Raw genomic sequence first — 23039 nt, 5'->3', positions numbered from 1 at the left:
ACATTTTCATATTAAACCACATGATAAGATCATAATACATTATCAAAAAAACGACGTAAAAGTCAGTCAGTCAAGTTATTATCATTAGTTATTATGGTACTTGATTATGAGTGTCACAGGACTTGTTTTCATTAAAGTGTAATTATTTTGCACTCGGTCTGTAGTGATATGCCCTACCACACTTGAAAGTTTCACGGGACTTCACGAGACTACTTTGCAAACTGCTCTTTCTATTTTGGCTCCAGTGTCTTGCCGTCGCAATCCAGTCCCCGCCTTCTGGGATAAAATGCGGCTGCGCAAGCTTTTTCGGTCTTCTCCTCCCACGTCAGCCGGTTCAGTTGCTACCTACTTCCTAACGTGAGCTCTATTGTTAAGGTAATGTGAGCGTTTTATTTGTATATGTGACGTTTATATTAATACATATACTCCTACTTTCCTCCCTGTTACGTGCCCCAGTTTGAAGCTAGCGTTCATCTGTTTTTTAAACAATTTTCCAGCGGGTGTGGTCATAAGTGAATGTGGTTTGAACATGTTAACGTCTTCTGGGTAATACTGTCATTTTTAGGAGTAACTGTATGTTAATAAGTGAAGCTACGGGGTAACTATGTTTTTGTGGTTCGGTCTTGGATCAGTGTGGCTGCGTCGCTGATGTTGGAAGTGATTTTTTTAAATTTTTTTCGCTGCGGTAGCGCGAACAAAAGACCATGAGGCTGTATGTCTGAAGGCCTGGGCCTGTGCTGTCTTCTCAGAACTGAATGTATGAACTTGTTCTGTGACTAACGTCGGTTTGCTTGGCGGTATGTTGGTAGTTGTCGGTAATGAAGTGATTGATCAGGAGGCTGAAAGTCACTTCTCTGGTTGGGGTCCGTTTGTGACAGTAGGGTTAAGTCCGACTGTCGCGTGCAGCCGGCAGACCAAACGTCAGCGACGTCGGTGAGTCACAGGTCTGAAGTACCCTTTGTCCGCACGTGCAGTCCAGCGCATTTACAGAAACGCTATCTCGTGCACACCGGACATACCGTGACTCGTGATCGTTCATGTTGTACTAGTATAGCTATTCTTGAAATTCACGCTTTGCTAGCATAGCTACGCCTAAAATTGGCTAAGCCGCCACTGCGAGAAACTCTGAGTAAACGTCAACGTCAGCCTGCTGAGGGTTCAACTGAAGAAGCTGTCTGCATGCAATAGCGGGGGGCGGGGCGGGGGCTGGGCTATGGTGCCCTTTGTCAGTGGGTTTCATTCTCTAAGGGTTATTTCCATGATAATCTGTCTTGGCCTCGATTTTGTTTTTTTTAAATGTATTTGTGCATAAATTAAGTTAATGCTAGGCGGCAACTGTCATTATCAAATCTTATTTTTTACCAATATCCTAGAGTTTCCCAAGGTCTATGTAATTTGTTTCTAATTAAAATGATGAAATAATACATTTTCTTTCTTTGACAAACTTTGTTCTTATTTTGAATTGCATTATTTCTTGCAGGTTTTTAATCCCTTTTGCGCTTTTCTAAATTGTCACGTTGGCCTATTGCTGACAAATATCTCACAAGTATAAAGATAAAAGTCGTGATGTTTCATTCCAAAACCAAATAGCTGTTAAAGATAACTTTAGTTGTAAAGTTCTTCCAATTTAAAACTAAACGAATGCTGAACTGCTGTTTTTTTTATTCTGTATATAATTTTTTTTTTTTCTGTGTGTATATATTATTCTGCCATGTTCAAATGTACATAATTTACCATAGATCAGGTAAAGTGTTTTCCTTTTTACGGTATACATGAAGAACAAAATAAAGCGATGAATTATGGGTTGGTAGTACCAACAAGAACTTAACTATAGTTTCTTATGGCAGCCTTCTCAGTCAGGTATGTTGCAAGAAAAAACACAAATGAATAATAACTTCTTGTCACACAGGTCTTTATTTTGTACTGACTATATTTTGTGAGGCATTTTGGCACAAGATGCATGGAATTTAGCACTCATCACAATAGTTTAATTAATTAATATATATGTATATCAAATCTAATGTGCACTTTCGTCAAACATTATATGATCCTTCGTACAGCAGGATGTCGCTTTTATGGTTCTGAACTTTCTGTATTGTGTAGATTAAACATGTTGAAAATCACTAGCTTCAATGGGGTCCTCACGACTGCTCTGTCACAAATGGTAGGATTAAAGCTGAATTGCTACATTCACATGTGTGAATGGTCTCCATCCAGTGCACCATAGTGTGAGAATAGCTCAGTGGGCAGGGCTTGCTGTGGTTCAGATTAGGTGGTCAAGCTGTGAGATCCACACCAGCCTTTGTTGTCTTATGCGTTCACTGCAATGGGGTCGGGGCCCTCCGCAGACGGCCCCACCTCTGATTGTGCCAAATGCAACAGAGAGGCGTGAGTGACACTCCAGGCTTGTTCCTCCTGCTGATTGCACTTTATTTTCCTTTTTACATTTTTCATTTTCTGCTTTGTTTCAGAATCATGGCTGAGTTGAAGGAGCGCACATTCATTGCCATCAAGCCCGATGGCGTGCAGAGGGGCATCATTGGAGAGGTCATCAAGAGGTTTGAGATGAAAGGCTTCAAACTCGCGGGCATGAAGATGCTCCATGTAAGTACACGTTTCTTTATACGGTTCTTCCTCTGAATTCGGTTGCTTTCCTTAATTGCTGGTGTTATTTTTAACCATCCACAGGACATGGTTTTGTGAGTGTGCGGTGTTGCGGTTAAGAACCTCCGGTGAGCGGATAAGCCTGCTGGACTATTCCTGACTGTAGCATAGATTAGCACTGAGTCAAAGACTCTTAGACCTCTAACGTGTGAATCTGGGACAGAGTGGGCTGCCACTTTCACCAGGAAGTGTGTTCATGTATAATCCTGCATTATGCAAGAATTCATGTCAACTACAACACATGCAAAAGTTCCCCTCCCTATTACCAAGGTGAAGGAGATTAACTCCTAATTGAAATCCTTGGTTGGTGGTGCAGTAGAAGGTCAAATAGAAAAGGGTCAATGTACAGTTTGAATGAGGAGCACAGAGGCCTGTCCAGAGAACGTAGGGCTGCGAGGTGTATTTTAATTGTCTTCTTGCTGAACCGTTGAAGGAGAACTGGCCATCTCAAGTTGCCAATAACTACAAGGTCTTCCCACTTTAATGACTTGCACACTGACTTGGTCGGCTTGTTCACTAGCTGTTCAGCAGTAGGTGGCTGTTTTGTCCCACAGCGTCAGAGCGGAGTTATCTCCTCAGAGGGTTTCTCGTTGTTCAACTTGTGGAAGTGGGACGTAACAACCATGTGACCTGAGGTCTGTTGTGCCAGCTGTGAACAAATAGGATGCAGTACTTGCTGGGCTTGTAGTCTGCTTCAGAGGCTTGTCGTTGGACTTCACAGAAGCCAACAAAGGTCAGAAAGCTGTGTCATGACATTGTCGTGTGTGTGTGGCGCACCCCTTGATCAGGATAGCTGCAGCGTTCTGATTGGACGACATGGCTTTCTCCCCAAAACTATTGAAGATGACATGGGGTCAGTAGCTTTGAAAATAGAGTTGGCAACACCGTGTGATGCATGCAACTAGTGGAAACAATAACTGATCAGGGTTCATTGTTGTTGGTGGTTCTCTTGTCCAAAATAGTTTTTTTTTTTTTTCTTGCCCCATACAAATAGTTTTATTTATTAGCCGTTATCAAAAGCCTACAAAGACCAATGTTGTCAAATTGTGTTTAATCGTTTAAGTAAATTGATCTAGAGTTTGTCTCACATCCTCCCATACCAACTAAAGTCCTGTTTCAGGAGAAGTCTTTTCTCTCGGTGCTCTTATTTGTTTTTTGGCTCAACCCAATGACTACAATAACTAATCTAGCTCCACCAGTTTGTAAAAAAAACAATGCAGCTGCTCTGCTTTTAGTTGGTACTAATGGACAGCATCGTATCAGCCCAGTTTGACCCTCTATGGGTTCTGTCTGTACATTTTCATATTTTACTGACTTCTCCTTTAAAGCGCTTCATGGTTATTCATTTGCCTAAAATCCTGAAATGTTTTAATCCTCAACCATTTAAAGCACTTTAGACCGTTTATTATAACTGAAATGCTCTCTTGCAATTCAGCTTATAAACTCTCCTTCCTGGTATCGTGAGTCCCTGCGACCGGTACGGCACATGTGACACTACAAAATGTTTGTTTTTTTATATAACCACTTGACTGATCAAGCAAGCATCGTGCAACATTCACTAGCCCCACATGGCGTTGTACTTGTACAACATGGACAGAATCAATATTTCATGTACGTTGGTTTCACATGTGGATGTGCTTAATAAGCTCTGTATCTTTCTCCGTGCTGCAGGCCTCCAAGGAGCACTTGACTGAGCACTACATCGACCTGAAGGACAGGCCATTCTTTCCTACCCTCATCAAGTACATGAGCTCTGGTCCAGTGGTTGCCATGGTAAGAGGAGATTGTATAAGACTGTGTGGTATGTCAGTTGAACCAGGAGACGAGTTAACAAAGATAAAACCCGCTGGCGTTATAATTTCCCACAATGTTAGAGAAATGTTGATTGTGAGGCTACTGGAGAAGAGCTAACAGCAGCTGGCTTCATGCCGCATGTGTTCCAGGTGTGGGAGGGCAAAGGTGTGGTGAAGACAGGCAGGGTGATGCTGGGTGAGACCAACCCTGCTGATTCCAAGCCTGGAACCATCAGAGGAGACTTCTGCATTGACGTCAGCAAGTGAGTACTTTAATGTGACTTCCAACACATTATGCAAACAGTCAGTAATCTCAACATAAATCATCTCTGCTTCTTTGCATTGCTCTTTTCTTCACTTTATATATCTCCGTCCTTTTTTCTTCTTCCTAGGAACATCATCCACGGCAGCGACTCGGTGGAGAGTGCCAACAAGGAGATTTCCCTGTGGTTCAAAGACGACGAGCTGGTCAGCTACACTAGCTGTGCCTTCAGCTGGCTCTACTGAGCCCTCTGGGGCCTGCAGCGGTCCTTGCACTGGTTGGAGACCAGTCAACTTTTGCCTCACATTTCCTGTTTAAGTCCATAGCCTAGAGGGGAGAACAACTGAAGTTCTTAACATCTGATCCTCACATCGCCCTCTTATCATCATACTGTACTTGATCTGGTCTCATGTCCAGTCTGAATTCATTCCTCCGCGCTATTCCTTTTAGAAACATTCCATTCATTCCTTGACATGTACAGTTAATGACTGAAGCTGTCTTTGTTAAAAGGTGATCTGCTTTCCAATAAAATGAACACAATACAAATGGTCTCTTCATTCATTGGTCAGATAACATGCAACACTAATGTACAGCTGATCCTGTGGTGACCTGAACTCTAATGGGAGGATTATGATAAATGTATAAAGCGCTGGTTCTTATCTGCTCCCAGGCAGGATCGGAGGGAAATCTAATCTGAGATCAGTGTCAGAATCGTACTTTATTAAATGTCCATATTACTGCATACACTCAGACCAGGGCTGCTGCTGCTTTTGCTTGCGAAACGGCCACAAATGGAAATCTAACTTGTGATTTCTAACTAGTTTATTGCACACTAGGCAATAAACTAGCGGCTGTAAAGGCTGATGGCACAAACATCTGGCTCTAGTCATGTCTTCTGAATACTTAGGGTTTGTAACCTGTGCACAATCCTAGTATTGTGACATTGATGCTACTTTGATATCATGTCATATGATTGCTGCCCTCAAAAGTGGAAAAGCAGTGCGTTTATTTGCAAACCTAGCTCGCATACTTATGTTTCAGTGTGAAAGCTAGCAGCAGAGTCAGGACATGGCTAAATGTGAAAGAATGTCCATCTTACGGAAATGTAATTTCACACTAATTCACCATCCTTGCATTATCCATATATAAGGTAATGCATTGGTGGAATTAACATATTTATTTTTGCACAATTCAAACAATGAAATTTAAAATAAACAAACATAACGGCGATAAATGAATATCACAGTGCAGGAAGCGGCAGAAAGCCAACTGGAGTATATATATACTTGGTGTATATATATACTCAGGAAAGTACTTTGTCAGGTACCCGAACTGTACTTTCCATTTAGTCTCCTACATTTATTTCAAAGACTTGTTTTGACATGCTATGACTTTGATGCACTATACTATGATTTTTAATTTTTTTTAAATGGGAGCATTACAGCTAGTGTGACAAAGCATAACATCTGGATGGAGCAGTGGTGTCACGTCCACGGCTCCTTTAAACGCCTCAGCCATGTGCTGCCAGTTTGACTGTGTGCAAAGGACGACGTGCTGAAACAGTCGTAAGTCATAAGCCTTTTTATTCAGTGTAAAAGTCAGATCTTACAAAATCACCAGATAAACTTTCACAGCCATGCGGAAACAGTTTGCAATGCTTGTAAACAAAGAAGCCATCCATTACAACCAAGATTATGATCCAAACATTTGGCTTTATTTACAAAGTCTATCAAAGCTCGATCACAGCACAGATTTACCATATGAAAGGAAAATGGTATACACTATCAAAAAGATGTACAAACTTTAAACTGTAATCTAATAATGTACCTCAGGGGTCAGTGTTAATATCAATAGATTTATAATTATTAACATAGATTTTTTTTTTCATTTGTATCCAAAATAAATTTTGCACAATAACCCTCTCAACTCACAATTATTTTCAGACAATAGTAATCCCAATACATTAAGTCATTTTTATCAAATATATATATAGCACCACAATATAATGGTTTAATATAATGGGGGGAGGGGGGGGGGGCTATCACATACAAAAGACCCGTGTTAGTATCCAAGAAAAAACAAAACAAATATCCAAATACAGGAAGAGCTCTGCAACAACATCAGCATCCCTGTGGAAGCCCAAGACTGCCAAAGAGAGGGACGTGAGTAAGAATTATGAAATAGGAAGTCCAAATGTAGTTCCTTAATCAGTTATGAGATACCTCAACATCTGGACACCAAAATGATGATAACCAACATTATTATATACTACATCAATATTATGAGTCAAAGTTGTGAGATACTGGGTCAGAACTTTGATTCACTGAGCCAAACAAACAGAGAAGAGAAGTCAAAAATGAAACGGTCCAAATCAAAAAGTCCAGTGTTTCCTGAGTAAGACACGTGTATTTATTTAGTATCTCATCATTTTTACTTTAAATCTGGATTTAGCATGAGTTTTTTTTCATCATGCCCCACTTTTCATTTCCTTTCTGGGCAGACATGGGCAGCCACACGTTATCTGATCACAACTGAAGAGGAAGAAACACAGACAGACTGAAGAACAACCAAAGACGGTTACAACAGAAAAAACAAACAAGCTCAGCACGACATCGGCACAACGCGCTCTGCTCTACATGCACTCAGCTGATCAGTGCACCCAATCACCGCCTCTACGCTCAAACACTTCTACTACACAGCTACCCATGGATGGAGGTCACACTTGTTCCTTTCTTTTTTTTAGATTTGGGGATCAAGGAGAAACAAGAAAGCGTTTTAATATCTACAAGGAGTGAGAAACAGAGGATCCAAAACAGTGTTGATTGTGCGTTTAAGTATTTCGGGTTAATCTAGAGGAAGGTAGCAGCATTAGTCAATAGAACAGTCTTCTTCTTTCTTTTTTTGTACTAAGATATTAATGCAGTTTGGTCGTGAAGTACTTTAATGCTTTGCTCTGCCTCCAACATCACAGGAACAAAAACCCTCCTGGGACTGATCCTGAAACCTGAAACCAATCTGCTTCAAATGATTGTGAGACATTGTCTTGTTATTGCTCATTTGGTCTGAGAAGCTTCGCGTTTCAGCTGGGCTCTGTGTCCAATCTGATCAGGAGACACTTTCAAAAAGAAAGGAAACTGGAAAAAAAACACGAATGCCACATCCTGTTAACAAATGAAAACTGAAAGCAGGAAGCCACAAAAATCAAACTACAAACATTGTGTCATGACTTAAATGTAGACCTTAACATGGAGGCAGAATAAAAAGCTCCGGAGCGTGGACAGAAATGCATCAGATGGTTTGTGAGACAACACTTCTGTTTGAATAGTGTGGAAGCAAATAAGAGCCCTGATAACTAGAACCCTGAAATACCCACTACCGGATACTTCATGTTGAAATACCAATTCATGTAAAGTATTCATTTACTTTACTCTGAAAACCACCCAGTGGAATTTCTGTGATTTGAATTTCTTTGCCTTTTGTTCTCGGTTCATTCCAAACAGAAGTGACCAGATGTTGGGCTGTAAACTCAAAGTAGGATGTAACGGCGTGATCGCGCTCTACAGGCGCTACTTCACCGACTCACAGGTTTGTCGTTACCGTGGCTACTCATTGGCTTCCACAGAGATGAACATGATGGAACCCAGCTGATTCACACTTGTAGTTACGACCCTTACATCCCAAAAGAAAAAAGAAACAAACTTCCTGAGAATCTAATCATGAACCTTACTGGTAGAAAGAGAAATGATGGATCTTTACCGTCACTGAAAAGTGGAAAATCTGCTCCAGTTATACAATAGCATTCTGTTAAATCATCTCATCTGTTAATTATATTAATGTAGTGATCATGACATTTGAGGGTGCTATAAGATTTATTTAACACAGCAAAATATGGGATCTGTTATTATTGCATATCATTCTAATTAGAAGACTAGCTCGTGTGCTGTGATACCATTCTTCCATGTTTGGTGTCTAGTCTTCAAGAGGATCATTTTTTAGGTAAATCACTTTCATTTGCATATGCTAACACACTGCCGTAGTCGGTTTCACGCGGTGGTTGTAGCTAAACGTGGCTAGCATCAGGAGGTAGTAGATAAACAGCTCAAAGATCTAGCTCCAAGGAGAATGAAAGGAGTCTTCTCCACGGCCGAGCGTGGAGCTGTGACTCATCAGGGTGTGAAAGTCGATACCATCAACGTCCTGAAGAATATAGATTTATATATATAGAATCTGTGTATTTATGCCACTGTTAGATCCTGTCGTGTTGTGTGCCCTCTGAGGATATTGGAAAAGCAGTGCATTGTTCATGTTTCATTATTAACAACGCTGTTATTCTGTGGCTCAGGTGAATCATAAACTAGCTTGCATACATATGGCTCTGACATGAGAACAACCTGCTCAATAATAAAAACAACAAAAAAAACATGAAAGCTTTGCATATTACCCTAATCAAATATTGAACATATTCCGTTTTTTTCGCATTTGGAAAACAAAACTGCTTGATGAGTCCAACCTGTTGTGTTCACACAGAAACCACAGACTGATGCTACAGCTGCTGATGTACGGAGTCTCCACTGTGACACACAGTCAGTGTTCAATTCATACATTACTAACAGAAAAAAAGAGATTACTTCTTCGCTTATACATCTTTAAATGATAAGCAAACAGAAGAACAGTGTGCTACTTAAATATTACATATAGTCCATTCACAGACACAGAGCCTCTGTGGGTTCAAAATCATATCTGCCGTGTAAGCAATTTGCAATTCATAATTTACAGCCAGAATGAGGAAGTAGAAACATTCTTTTTGTTCCCACTGTAGTTGTTAATACATATCTTCTAAAGAGAAAAAGAAACTATTCCTATTTGCTTCTCTAACAGGCATTAAGTGCCTATAACGTCTTACTGAATGAGTGTCTAAGTGTGACGGCAGACTCCAGATCAGTGAGGACCTCCAGATGGAACGTTGAGCGCAATCCTCCTCTGGGTTTAAATACAGCAGACATGAACACAACAGGAGCACCTGCAGCCCGGTTCAGAGGACACGCAGGCCCACCCGGGTCCGCTGCGTCACGTCACGTCACCTCACAGACACACACAGACACACACACACACGGTGAACGTACGTGTTGTGGGGCTGGACAGTGACAACGTGTCAGAGTGTACCCGATCATACCAGTAAGGTTTCTCTGTTATACAACAAGACCCTGCAGCTCTCTGCGGTCACACAAGGCTAATTGTTTCTCATTAAGTATTCCTTTCAGACTTAACGTGAATTTTTATGTTTGTTTGTTTTTTTTAAATGGAAAAAAAGCTTTCATCTCCACAGCGCCACAGTTTCCGTTCAACATTACAGAAGCAGTGAGGGCTTTGAATGGGCTCAGGAGTCAGCGGTCCTGTGTGAGTTCGGCTTACTGCGATTAGGTCCCTACAAAGAACTCCACACGACAGCTATCAAACACACCCAACCTGGTGACCTCATGAGACTTAAGCCTCTCCGGGATAATGTGATCCAAAGTCATCTACAGGCAGGGTCACCAGCCCGACGGTGAAGGAAAGGCTGAGTGAAGTACAGCGAGAGCCCAAAGGATTGTAGGAGAGGAGTTCTGTAACTAAATAAATCAAAGGTTATGGTGGATTACTATTCAAAGCTGCATCCAGTCTAATATACGAGAACATTATTGGTGCTCCAATAGAACCCTCACACGGTCTCGTGTTGGGTCAGAGCTTAGCTTCTGTAATGAGGAACGACTGCTGCTGTGGACATGCTCTGGCAAATATCGGCAGAAACAAAATGAAATTTAAAAATAATAAGCGCAATATCAGTAATGCTGAGCAGCACTGTACTGAAATCACAGTCCTCTATATGTATACTCTGTGGTTCTATTTGAACAGGTCTCCACATACTATATGAATATAATCACCTTTATGAAAACAACGCACATCAAGTTTCCCACACAGCCACCAAAAAACTGAAAATGCAAAATAAGCACATTAAGACAAAAACAACTCCAAAATCATTACAAAATAAGAAAGAAAAAAAAAAAGATTAAAAAAACTTCAAGTACTATTAACAAAGTATAAGTCCAGCTGGCAATATTGTTTTCAGAAGAAAATAATCAAAATATCCACAACTGTGTTCCTCTTCCTGCCAGCCTCGGGGCTGTCCTCAGGCCGGTCAGCGGCGGACTCTGCCACCTGAAAACAACAAAAGAAAGGAAACACCTGGCTCAGATGGTTTCTCACAGTTTCTACAGGTCTCTGTGTGCAGCCCAGATCGTGGCAGAGGCAGGGAGGGCTGGACTCCCACTCCTGTGGAGAAGAGGGTGTGGTGTTCCATCCATCCGAATCCCTCTCGTCTGATTGGATGATTCAGACAGGAGAGGAGAGAACGACGTCGCACCATCCGAGGGTGGTGCGAAAAGAGAATGCCCAAACATGTGTGACCCAGGTGTTTTTGTGAGTGATTACGTGCACACACGGCTACAAGGTTACAGAAACTGTTCAGAGGAGTGATCCCTTCTGGACCTTTTTTTTTTTTCAGAAGCTTGAAGCTGACCTCGACATCTCCTGTACTGTACTCCATGGAAGGCCGGCGGCGTTGGTCTGAGTGTGATTCGAAGTAGTTTGACTCCGTGTTCCTGATCCTTGCTGGGGGGTTGTTTCCCCAGAGGCGTGTCTTTTTCTGTCTTTTTGTTCCGCTGCGTCCCGACATCAGGGCTCCTGTTTGATGTAGTAGCTGCCCGAGCCGTTGCTCTCCTGGTCAGAGGTGCCCTGTGAGAAGGTGAACTCATCCACCTCTGCTCTCTCCTCCTTCATCCGCAGGAGAGACTCTACAGAGAGAGGAGAGACAGACAGACAGAGAGAGGAGAGACAGACAGACAGAGAGAGGAGAGACAGACAGACAGAGAGAGGAGAGACAGACAGATAGAGAGAGGAGAGACAGACAGACAGAGAGAGAGAGAGAGACAGACATAGAGAGGAGAGACAGAGAGAGAGGAGACAGAGACAGAGAGAAGAGACAGACAGACAGAGAGAGAGAGAGAGAGAGGAGAGACACAGAGAGACACAGAGAGAGACAGACAGAGAGAGAGACAGAGAGACAAACAGAGACACAAACAGAGACACAGAGAGAGACAGAGAGAGAGAGAGAGAGAGAGAGAGAGAGAGAGAGAGAGAGAGAGAGAGAGAGAGAGAGAGAGAGAGAGAGAGAGAGAGAGAGAGAGAGAGAGAGAGAGAGAGAGAGAGAGACAAACAGAGAGACAGAGAGAGACAGAGACAGAGAGAGAGAGAGAGAGAGAGAGAGAGAGAGAGAGAGAGAGAGAGAGAGAGAGAGAGAGAGAGAGAGAGAGAGAGAGAGACAAACAGAGAGACAGAGAGACAGAGAGAGAGAGACAGAGAGAGATATGAGCCGGCTGTGTTCATGCAATTAAAAGTTAAATAATGGAGGATTGTGTGTCTTGGATTCCAGGAGTTGATGTTAACTTCACATGCATTATGAGTGTCAAGATAGCTGGTAAAAAAAAGAAAAAAAGATCAAATGAGACAAACGTGCCTTATGATTGCTTCAAAGTGAAAATGAACAAACCAGAACAACAGTGAGGTTGATTTAAGAACATGCCGCATCAGCAGCCTCCAGCTCCACAGCAAGGCCCTGTGGGCGGGACTCTAGAGGACGGCTTCTGCTGCGCTGGTTGGTTTTTTTGAGCGTTAGTGTCGACGTTACCTGATTTGTGGGTTTGGTGGAGGTGGGTTCGGGGTCGGGGCCGGGAGGGCCCCTGGGCGGGGTAAGGGGGCGGGCTCTGCTCTTCATCCCCAGAGAAGCTGCTCCGCCTCCTGCCTGCCTGACTGAAGGGCCGTCGACCAACCGGAAGCTTCCTCTCTAAAAACACCAAGCCGGACTCGGGTAAGCTACCAGGGGGCTTATTACACACGGGGGTTACATTCTACAGCAATGAGTAGAAGCATCACTCCCACATATATACATGCACAGGAATGTTTTTTTAAGTTTGCACACAATTTCATTTAAATTACTTCATTTTCACATTTGCAACCATAGACTTCCATATAAACTGCTTGTGTTCAGCAAAAGAAAGTGGACCAAGTTAGAACAGTGTGGTCCTAATGGGGGTGTGACCCCCGGCCTTGTGCTCTGACAATACCGGAAGTATCTCATACACCCAAGCATGCAGGTATATATGTGTTAATATCTATCCCAGTCAATGAGGGAAAGGACAGGAAGTTCGTCTTTCTACACCAGCGAGCAGTCTGACAGCAGCTTCTAGCTCAGTGAGCCAGTCACAGGAAGAGGAAGAGGAAGAGGAGACGCCAACGGAAGATGTGGAGTGAAATAAATCTACAGTACAAGACGGATTACTCACTTTTCTTTTGGCCTTTGTACTGCTGGGCCTTTTTCTTCTGCTTGGGTACAGATTGAGGCATTTCTCTGTTACCTGAAAAATAAAAGAGCAGCAGACAGTAAACTACGGGACATTGGGAGGTATAGTGAGGGGAGGCGCAGACCACCAAAGCAAATGGTATCAAACATGTCGCAATATCGACTGTAGGAGTACTAGCACAACCTACAAGTAGGCATGCATCGATCCGATAGGCGGGATCGGCATTGGCGCTGAGACGGGCATCACGTGTCTGACAATGTTCTACAACGGCTCTATTCTACGTGGCTTAGAGCTAGAGTTAGGAAGTTATTCCCTCTCTAATAAAAGCTCCAGAGTGTAACTCATGCAACCTTCTCTGATGTTAGCCGTTAGCTCCGTTATCAGCAGTGCTTCGCTACAGAGACCACGTGCTGCCAAGCAGCTGCTAACAGCTAACGTTAACTAGCTCTGCTCTTGCCAGTTTCAACAGATTTGTTGTTCACAGTGTAGCATTAGCATCATCTCACTCGCTCCGATCAGTCATCTGCATTCTAACACACAGTTTACTTGCCCCGGGCTGGCAGGCCAGCATAAAAGGCATATAACGGAAGTATATAACGGAAGTTACAGAAAAGAATTGCCATTGCAATTACTTCAGAAAACTTGTCAAACACAAGGCTGACATGGAAAACCTGCAGAAGTGTAGTGCATCATGAAGTGTTACCTGACTGTCCTCACTTAGATGATTACATATTGTGTGTAAAGTTGACAGTGGCTGAGATGCTCTTACTCTGTGAGGCAGGGGGTTGGAGCTGGTAGCCCGTCAGCTGACACCAGCCCACGGGGTAGAGGTCAGGGGACTCGCAGTCCACCCACTGGTCGTACTCGTCCTCCCAGCCATCAAAGTGGATCCTCAGTAGCCGGTGCACAATCCTCGTCACCGTGGCAACACACACCAGCCGCGGCTCCATCAGATCAACGGCCTCCAGCTTCATGCCTTGACGGAAGCCGTGATTGGGAACCTCCTAAGAGATTTGCATGAAATCGAAGCACAGACGTTAGTAAGCTGCTGGTGAACACATGTTCCTGCAAACAGAGGAGAAGCACCGAACACTGCTGAATCCCACGGGCAACAGATACGAGGCTGTGTATGGACGGGAGGCTTTCAGCCAAACTAAATCGAGCAAGTGGTCCCTTTAAAAGACCATACAAGTGGTACTATTCATTTTCACCGACATCAATTTTCCAATTCATGCGAGTGGCTCTGTCATTTTTGAATGTGTTTTCCTAAAAGAGGCCATTGGTTTTTGATGCATTTTAAAATCAGCTCACAGAGACTCTAACTTGCTCCAGAGTATACTGAGGAGAACACGGTGCTGAGGCGGAGGAAGAAGAGTCGACACCGCTGCTACATCTCAAACATGGCTGCATGCGGTTCATCCCAAAAAAGCCCAGAGGTTAAAACATCCACAAACAATTAACAATTCAATAAAGTACGTGTAAAAACTAGAGGTCGACCGTTAAACTCATCAAAAAGCCGACAGACAGATGGGCCTACCTAAATAGCCTCAATACATCTGGACCTGAACATCAAACTCACAGTAATAGTCATTACATTATAGAACATCTAATTGATAACTTAAAGTAACAGTAGAATGATTTATTTTGGACTAAAAGCTGATAGTGTTGTGTTATATTATAGAGTGGAGAATTACATTTAAAACGGTCAAATATGAATCCCACATGTTTGCTATGTCGGAAAATCAGCTGTCCATCTGGACTGCAAACGCTTAGCCCAGATGTTCTAAACCTTTCGCCAGAAAGAATAACACGTTGAAGGCTTTGGAGTTTTTAATGGAGAATTACTTTCTGCAACTAATCCCAGCGGTGCTCCGTTCACCTGCTGCTTTCTGTTCGGAGTGCTATGAAACCCTGTTCTATTAAAACAACAAATTAAACCAGAAGACAATAAAACTGAAAGACAAGATCTCAACACAAACACAGTGGAGAAACCAGCCTACCTTGTTAAAGAGCTTGACAGGAGCAGCTATTGAACCTGTTTCTCTGAGGTAGTCAAACCATTTAAATGGCAGTTTAGTGTACCCTAGGGAACAGAGTCAGTGTTGAGACCAGAACATTAAGAAATCATATGCAAGAAGATGTTATCAAACTACTTCTAACCATCAACTTCACCGAACGAGATATGGTATCCAAATATGGCATAGTACAGAGGCTACGTATGGAAGATTTAAAGTACCTAAATAAAACTTTAAAAAGACAGTTTTCATCAGGAGGTACGAGAGAACATGTTCGTTTTAGAGATGGAGACACATCGTCCATGAAAAACAATCAACTATCCAAAACACAGCTGGGAGGAGTCGGAGATTTTCATCACCGACACAGCTGGATGCAGCCATGACAGTCTCTCACAGTCAAACCGCCTCCTGTAGCTAACCAGCCGGAGGGACGTCCTATTAAGTGGACATTTAATTACATGTGTGATTGAGATCAACACACCTGCTGTGAAAGAGAAAAAGCTCCCAGAGCACCTTCTCATGAGAAACTAATGACAGTGCTTTGGATCAGTCAAACATTGCTAATTGCTCAAACAGTGGGACTGGGTGTCGGTGACAATGGGGTCGATCTATTCAATGTTTACACCCGATTACATATGCGCGTACTGTGTCATGTGGAAGCAGGCCGCCGGTAGACCGCACAGCTGAGGGTGATAACAACCAACGCGTCAGCTGTTTGGAGGTAGTTCTACGGCTACTAGCTAAATCTGCTACGGCGATGTTTCAGGGGGGCGGCGGTAGTGCTGCAAGATAACACAACCAACTTCACCGAGCACCTTCAATGACATCATACCGAAGAATTTGAAAAATATATTTTCAGTAAATGCATCTCGCTATCGACAGATACCCAAAACGCAGGTATCAGTATTCGGGGCTGAAGAAGTGCATCCCTAGACATCTAAATAATAATTTAGTTTTTCCGACACGACACAGTAAATGCATACATAAAAAGGAAACCGAACATTTTAACTATATTTCTTTGTCTGTTTGTATTTAGCCATTTCAAATCTTCCATACCTCTGTGGTCCACTTAATGGGATCAAATTTATGATGAAGGGCTCAAAGAAACAAAGACGCGAGTGTGCAGTACCTCTAGGGGGCGTGAGTTCTATGTTGTTGATTTCACAGAAGCCGGCGGGGTAGATGGACGGGGAGGTGCCGTGGTAGCAGAACCAGTCTGATCCATCCACTGCCTCCGAACCGTCAATCCCGATCATGAGGTACCCGTCTGCCAACACCTACACAAGATCACAACGGCTGAAGTCAGTCTGGAGCAGGCAAGTTGTTTGCCCCCTCACCCACAGCATCAATGAAAAAAACACTTACCTTTCTTACAGTGGCTACACATATAGCTGAGAGGTTGAGGGGGTCAATGGCTTCTAACTTCATCCCATCTTTGAACCAATCCCCAGTCTGGTCCACGTCTTTCACCTGACACACATTCAGATGGAAGAAATACACATTGGGGATTATTATTTGAAATACGATTGAGTCAGGCATTGTATTAGAATGCCATGATAGTGACATCAGTTGGGCAAGTCTTAGGTTTTTAAGAGTTTGTGGAGACCAGTCATATAGATGCATCAATGTCATCACCTGCACATGAGAATGAAAAGCAACACACAGCGTCCGTTGGCCCGATAGCGGTTTAACTAATCCAGGCTAAAATAATCCTGTTGGTTCTCATCCATTATATGTGGATGTCATCATAAATAACGCTGGGCTCTTATTTTGAAATAAAAAGCTAAATGTGATTGCATTACATGAGGTAGGCGGGACTCGTGTCTCCTTTTTGTGCGTTCCTGGAACGTCCCACATTGTTACAGGTGTTACTTTGTTCTACAATGTCTCCACGCTTTCATTACTGTTAAACAGTTACATATTACCAGTGAATGTGGTTGGACTTTGGGTGATGTTGGTACATGATTGGTGAGGACATGAAAGAGACGTTTCAGTGAACGTGATGAGCCTGTGGTGAACATGAAACCTCACTTCTTTCAGAGAGACGTTTGAATTGCATAAAAAAATGAAGTTTTAGCGTTCAAGTGACAAATTATCATTTAAAAAGTCAAATGGTCTTTTCAGGAATGTTTCAGGTGAGTTTTGGGATTGGTTCATTTATAATGCAGAGCAGGGTTTGACATCAAGCTTTTTCAGTGGAGACGTTTGACTTGCCCGATAAAGCCAAACTTACTTGTCCAAAAGGAGAAATGTAGGCCTATTTGGACAATTATTTCAATTGATTAGGATACATAACATTGAATTAATATGCTCTCCTCTAAAGAGGACTCCATGGACAGAAACAGTGATTTTAACTCGCTGATTATTGTAAAACAATCATTGAAACGGGAAAGACAAAATAAAACTCATCAAAACTCTCGGTTAGTCTCTCAACAACCACCAACTCTAGTTTCTCTTCATGGAGGCTCGCCTTAGTTGTTTTAATGATGTAACGAGAGCTGCTTAGAGCTAGTGTTAGGAAGTTAAACAGGTCATGAATTCACTTCTCTAATCTCCATTTTATATTGCTGAGAAACATCTCCGTCAAACAGCTATTTACCGTCACTATCTCACAGGACCGGGCCAGCGTTACATTTTGCAGTACACATTTTTGAAAAGTGTACCCACACTCGTGAGCGCTTTTGGTTGGCCATTACCCTGACTCACTGTGACTCACTGTGACTTGGAACAAGCTGCAGGTGTGACAGTGACAGGAAATGACATACCTGTCAAAACCACCGCTGTAAGATTACTTCTTAGGAGAGGCTATTAGGACAGCAGAAAAATAACATGAATTGGTTTTGCTTTACCTTCTGGAAGAACAGAGCGGGAGCATCAGCTTGACCCTCAATTTTCTTTGAAACATCTGAAAAATAAATTGACAGATCAAAAGGACTTCAAGATGCTTCAGCTAATAAAGCAGCTCCGTGAGCGTGAAGTAGAATACAGACTTCAATGAATACACTTTGATGAGAAAATAAATAATGATTGGAATTAATATGAGCGTAGAGGGAAAAAGTTCCTTCTAGAACGTTGTCCCACTCATTAGAACATCTGAGCCCGTCAGCAGCAAAACACAGCAGCTGTAGTGGAGGAATACTGACGGCGAGGAGTCGCCTCGAGTGGCTACACTGCAGCCTGTTAGGCGTCTGCAGCAGTCTCCAGAAATACGTACGTCACTTAAGACAATAAACATGGGAAAATAGGGTCCAGGTAGAGGAATACCCTTTCAAAATATAAACAGACAGATTAACACATTGTTGGTTTTGGTTTATGGGATTTGTTGACAATAACAAAAATAGAGAATCTCACGAGCTTTATCCTAAAGTTTTTCTTGTTATTTAACGTGTTACATGCAGAGCGATCCACACATTAAAGTCCCACAAATAGCAAAAGATAGAAACACAAATGTCAAAAACAATACAGATAGTACATATTGTACATGTAACCCCAGTATTTATCACACTGCTTATATTAAAGAAAAACATCAAATGGAAATAGCTTTTACACACACAGCACTTTAACTTAAGAGGAACAGTGTGGAACATTTAGGGTGATTCATTGGCAGAAATGGAAGATAATAATAATGCAGAATTTTTTTATTTCAAGAACTTTATTTATACCTGCAAACTTGTCGCTTTTTGGCGAAATTCGCCTTTTTGAATCAAAATATATCATCCACGTGAATCGTGTAGACTCTGGGGGGTTTTTTGGGGGGGGGGGGGGGGGGGGGGGGGGTCAACTGGCCAGCCAGCGTTTCTCAGATTGGAGTGAGACGAGGAGAAAAGATGATGTTGTGATCCTCACAATAGAACATCTTTGATGCGACGAGTCTTGGCCAATCAGCGTTAAGATGTCTACAGCGTCTTTCTCTCCGTTAAAGTTTAAGTTACATCATGTTCTGTTACAGTTCAGACTTGCTGGGTTAAGTTAGGGATTGCACATTGTATTTGTTTTTTGTCTGATGGAGCAATCTGGTTTACTTGACAGTGATTGCAATTTTCTTTATTCTATTATTTGAAAAAGCACAGATGGAGGAGTCACAAAATGTTGTTATTTCATTAAAAGTTCAACATGGACCATGTTGTTACCATGTTGTTGGGGCGGTGGGGCGTGAACATTGTTCTTCCTCCAAAGTGGGGCGTGACAGAAAAAGTTTGAGAACCACTGGCTCAGAATAAGCCATTTATATCTACATTATTAAAGAGCAGCGTACCGGGAAAATCACCACTAGATGTCACTAAATCTCACACACTGGACCTGTAAAGTGTTTCTGGAATTTCGTCCCCACACTCACCAGATCGTTTGAAGCGGTGTCCGATGCTGCGCGACCAGCCTATATTATGAATGAGGGGGCTGTACATGTGGCACCAGAAGTCGTCCGACCCGTCCTGGCTCTCCTCGTAGACCAGCCTGAGGCGACCCCCGATTACCTGCTCCACCAGCGCCACCCGTGTCCGGCACAGGTAGTTCTTGTCCACCACCTCGACCCGCATCAGCTTCTTAAAGGGGAACTGCATGTTCTCGTGTACCTATGGGGAAAAGTCACGCATGGTTTCAACAAAGGCAAAACCAGAGGATTGAACATTTTTCGTTTTGTCGAGTGCTTTTGAGAGGAATTTCAAGTCCGACACAAATGAACAATTAGGGTCAGCAATATACGCGTCTGTCAAATCTTTATCAAGTTCAGAGATGATGAATCAACCGAAAACAGATCCGCTACCAGCTGGCTCTGATTTGACAGATATTGGCCCTGGCCATCAAAAACAGAAAGTAAACTACACCATCATCAAAATGATGGGGCATATATTGGGTCTCACCTTGGCATTAAAGTCAGGTGGCAGTGTTTTAGCTCCAGTGAGACGCTTCACAAGAAAGGCTTTCCAGTTGGAGTACTTATGCTGTATGCCTGGAAGGGGGGTCACAAGAACAAACAGTAACAATTGCCACCAACCCCCGGAGGACACGGGCATTCAAGAACAAAACTGCGCACACGTTTGGCATGCGACTCACTTTTTGGCGGTACGAGGGGTTTGCCGCTCGAGGCGCACCATCCCACCGGGTGCACTTCAGGCACGCAGAGGTCACACCAGAAGTCCTTGCTGGTGTCGTTGTCGAAGCCCTCGTACCGCAGCAGAGCCTTGAACCCTGCACAACACACAAAACACGGTGCAAAGTCAGTGAAACTAAGCCTCCAGATGTCTGGGACAAAGTGAGTGGATCTTCAGCAGCGAGTCCTTTTGTAAAAAAACAACGTTTTCCCTCGTTGAGCTGCAGCGGACTTTTACTTAATTAGATCAGCTGCTCGTACCACCCACAATGCAACGATACAAAGCCGGTTGAAAATCGTCAAAGTAATTCACCGACTTCTGTCTGAGCTGTGTCCCACTGATGTGCATTGTGTTGCTGTATTGAACCTCAATGTGATTCCTTTACATGGGATTTTGTGTACACTTGCCATATTGTGATATACAGCATATTCATATTGGAAGACACCAATTTTGACCGAATCAGCTAGTCCCACCTTTCATACATAGGAATGAAAATGAAAAATACTAATACTAACGATACTTTTAGGATGGATTTGTCCTTTGACCAAATTTCCTTTAGCTATCTGAGGAAGTGTAGTCTTACCAGCTAGCTTGATGATTTCTGCTATCCAGTACACCTTAGTGGAGAGGTTGGTATCGGAGTTGGTCACTTCGATCCTCACTCCTTCTTCTACGTCTCCCCAGCATGTCCCCATAGGGGCCTGATACACGGAGGAAGCAGTGAGTTTTAAAATCACGAAAGACACAAATTGGGGGTCGCTACCTACTAAAGTCCAGCTTTTACTCACATGCTTGAAACAGCTGACTGGAGCTCCGATCGTGTTATTGCTACAGATATACCGACCCCAGTCAAAGCTCTCTGCAGGGACCACTGACAGAAAACAAGAGACAGCGTAAAGCTGGAGTACATCTCAACAGAGCAGCACTGTTACACTATTAATCCTATCTACTGCTTTTTGGTAACATACCGGCTTTTGATTTGGCCTGGTTCTGCTGACTTGCTTGGTACTGGGCGTAAGCAGCCAACTTTGCCATAAGCGGCTGTTTCTGTAAGACTTTCGCCTTTTTTGTTGGTGGTTTGCCCTTGCAAAGTCAAAGCAGGTATCAATATTAGTACAATAATATAGGTTCAATCTGAATTTGTTGTAGGAGGCCTAACAATAACTTACCTGGAGTCTTGCCAAGATGCTGGCCTTTTTGGAATTTGAGGAATAACTCCGAGAACAGGACACACTGCAGAAGCGCTTGGTTTTTGAGTAAAAGGCATCTCGCACTCCAACCATCCCACACATCTCGCAAGTGGCTGTGAAACAGAGACCACAAAACAGACGCATGTATTCTGTTAAAATCATCTCAGATTACTACATGGTGGCAAAATGTAATAACATATTCCAAAGCACCAAGTTCCTGACATATTTCCATGCACTGACCCATTCCAGCCTTGCCGTCAGGGTAAGTGTAGACTTGGCCATTGTTCTTGATGATGGGCAGGCTTGCAGGGATGGAAGGCACCACCTCATCCTCGCTGTCTTCTGAGCTGGAGCTGCTGGTAGACTCCTCGCTGCAGCTGTCATAGCCATCAAACATCCCGAAGGAGTCTCTCCGCTTGCGCTCTGAACGTGGGGTGCGTTCCGCCTTTACAATCAAGGAAATTACAAAAAGACGTTCAAATTTGAATGGAATATTTTAAGGCATAAAATGTCATAAAATGGTGAGAATGTCCATCACAGTTTTCCCAACATTGAAAGCTGTTAGGCCCAAAAAACGTCCAAAGCCCAAATATATTCAGTTTTGTATCATAAAGCTCAAAGGAAACCCTGCATTAGAGGGTAGGGACCAGTGGCTTTTGTCAAGTATATTTAGAAAAGGTAACTATTGTACATGCACATTTTTTACCTTGACGATATTTTACAGTCTCATTAAAATCTCATCTGCTTTGGAATGTGACCTGGGAAGCTGGCTGTGGAAGCCAATGAGAAATTAATATTAACAAAAAAAACAATTAAAAGAAGATGTTGAAATGCAAAATCTACTTGTAATCACTGCCGTGACAATCTGAAACTGCATTACGCCTTGCTCATTAGATATAACGTTACATGATCCGGAACAGTGCTCTGAAGTGTTTATTTTGACACAGCCTGTCTACTTCCTCCTCTGAGCATCGCATCCCATCTGGCGGCGCTAACAAAAATCATTTTGCCAGAGCCAGAAATAATTCTGAAAGAAATAAAACAATGCACCAGCCAGGAAAGACATACTACGCTGAATATAAGAAGTACAAAATAGAAAAGCTAGCTAATACATACGCTAGAATTAGGGGAGGCCTTATTGCAAATAGCTCCTAATGCTAACTAGCGTTAGCGCAGCTAGCTAGCGGAAACCTGTTTTCCCAGTTTATATCCATAAATGCAAACCACAATTTTAATTTGCGTAGCAAACTTACACCTACACGTATGTTGTTAAAACAAGTGTGAGGTTACTTTATTTCTATACTTGTTTCTTGGGGGGTGAGCTTGCTAATAATAATGCTGGCTGACCCACTAGCTAGCTACCAAACAGATAACAACAAAGGAGTAGCGCTAGCCTACTAGCAGCAAATCCTCTGTAATCGGAGGCTCGCGGCCGTAAAATGTTTCAAATTCACGTACCAAATCCCTTGTGTCTTCCATCAGCCCTTCATATAGATAACGTTCTATGTAACTGTGCTGCCCAGTGCAAATAAAACCCCATACGCTGGGGATAAATTCTGGTTTTGAAATACCAAAGTCTAAATGAATACTACCAAGCAGGATATCAACAAATTACTCTGCTGCCTCTGC

At 42.8% G+C, this 23039-nt stretch overlaps 2 protein-coding genes across 3 annotated transcripts; one reads left to right on the top strand and one right to left on the bottom strand.

Moving 5' to 3' along the window:
* Window positions 1–276: 276 nt before the first annotated feature.
* On the top strand, window positions 277–5265 carry nme2a (NME/NM23 nucleoside diphosphate kinase 2a). Its single transcript, XM_079182783.1, has 5 exons — window positions 277–375; window positions 2472–2604; window positions 4336–4437; window positions 4608–4720; window positions 4850–5265. Exons 2-5 carry the CDS (start codon window positions 2476–2478, stop codon window positions 4962–4964), a joined length of 459 nt encoding a protein of 152 aa, XP_079038909.1. The 5' UTR covers window positions 277–375; window positions 2472–2475; the 3' UTR covers window positions 4965–5265.
* A 1146-nt stretch (window positions 5266–6411) lies between these two features.
* Window positions 6412–23002, bottom strand: mbtd1 (mbt domain containing 1). Of its 2 annotated transcripts, XM_079182773.1 has the most exons (17): window positions 22869–23002; window positions 21651–21855; window positions 21390–21523; window positions 21189–21303; window positions 21009–21091; window positions 20804–20921; window positions 20183–20317; window positions 19990–20078; window positions 19467–19701; window positions 17980–18035; window positions 16496–16600; window positions 16260–16407; window positions 15116–15198; window positions 13885–14119; window positions 13098–13169; window positions 12443–12598; window positions 6412–11549 (listed from the first exon to the last, which is right to left on the bottom strand). In XM_079182773.1, exons 1-17 carry the CDS (start codon window positions 22887–22889, stop codon window positions 11431–11433), a joined length of 2109 nt encoding a protein of 702 aa, XP_079038899.1. In that variant the 5' UTR covers window positions 22890–23002; the 3' UTR covers window positions 6412–11430. The 2 variants fall into 2 exon arrangements, with proteins under 2 accessions (XP_079038899.1, XP_079038900.1); XM_079182774.1 differs by lacking the exon at window positions 12443–12598.
* Between the last annotated feature and the right edge of the window lie 37 nt (window positions 23003–23039).

The sequence above is a fragment of the Pholis gunnellus genome (assembly GCF_910591455.1).
Source record: "Pholis gunnellus genome assembly, chromosome: 21".
Lineage (NCBI taxonomy): Eukaryota > Metazoa > Chordata > Actinopteri > Perciformes > Pholidae > Pholis > Pholis gunnellus.
The sequence above is the reverse complement of the archived record's forward strand: the minus strand, read 5'-3'. Positions and strand labels throughout refer to the sequence as shown.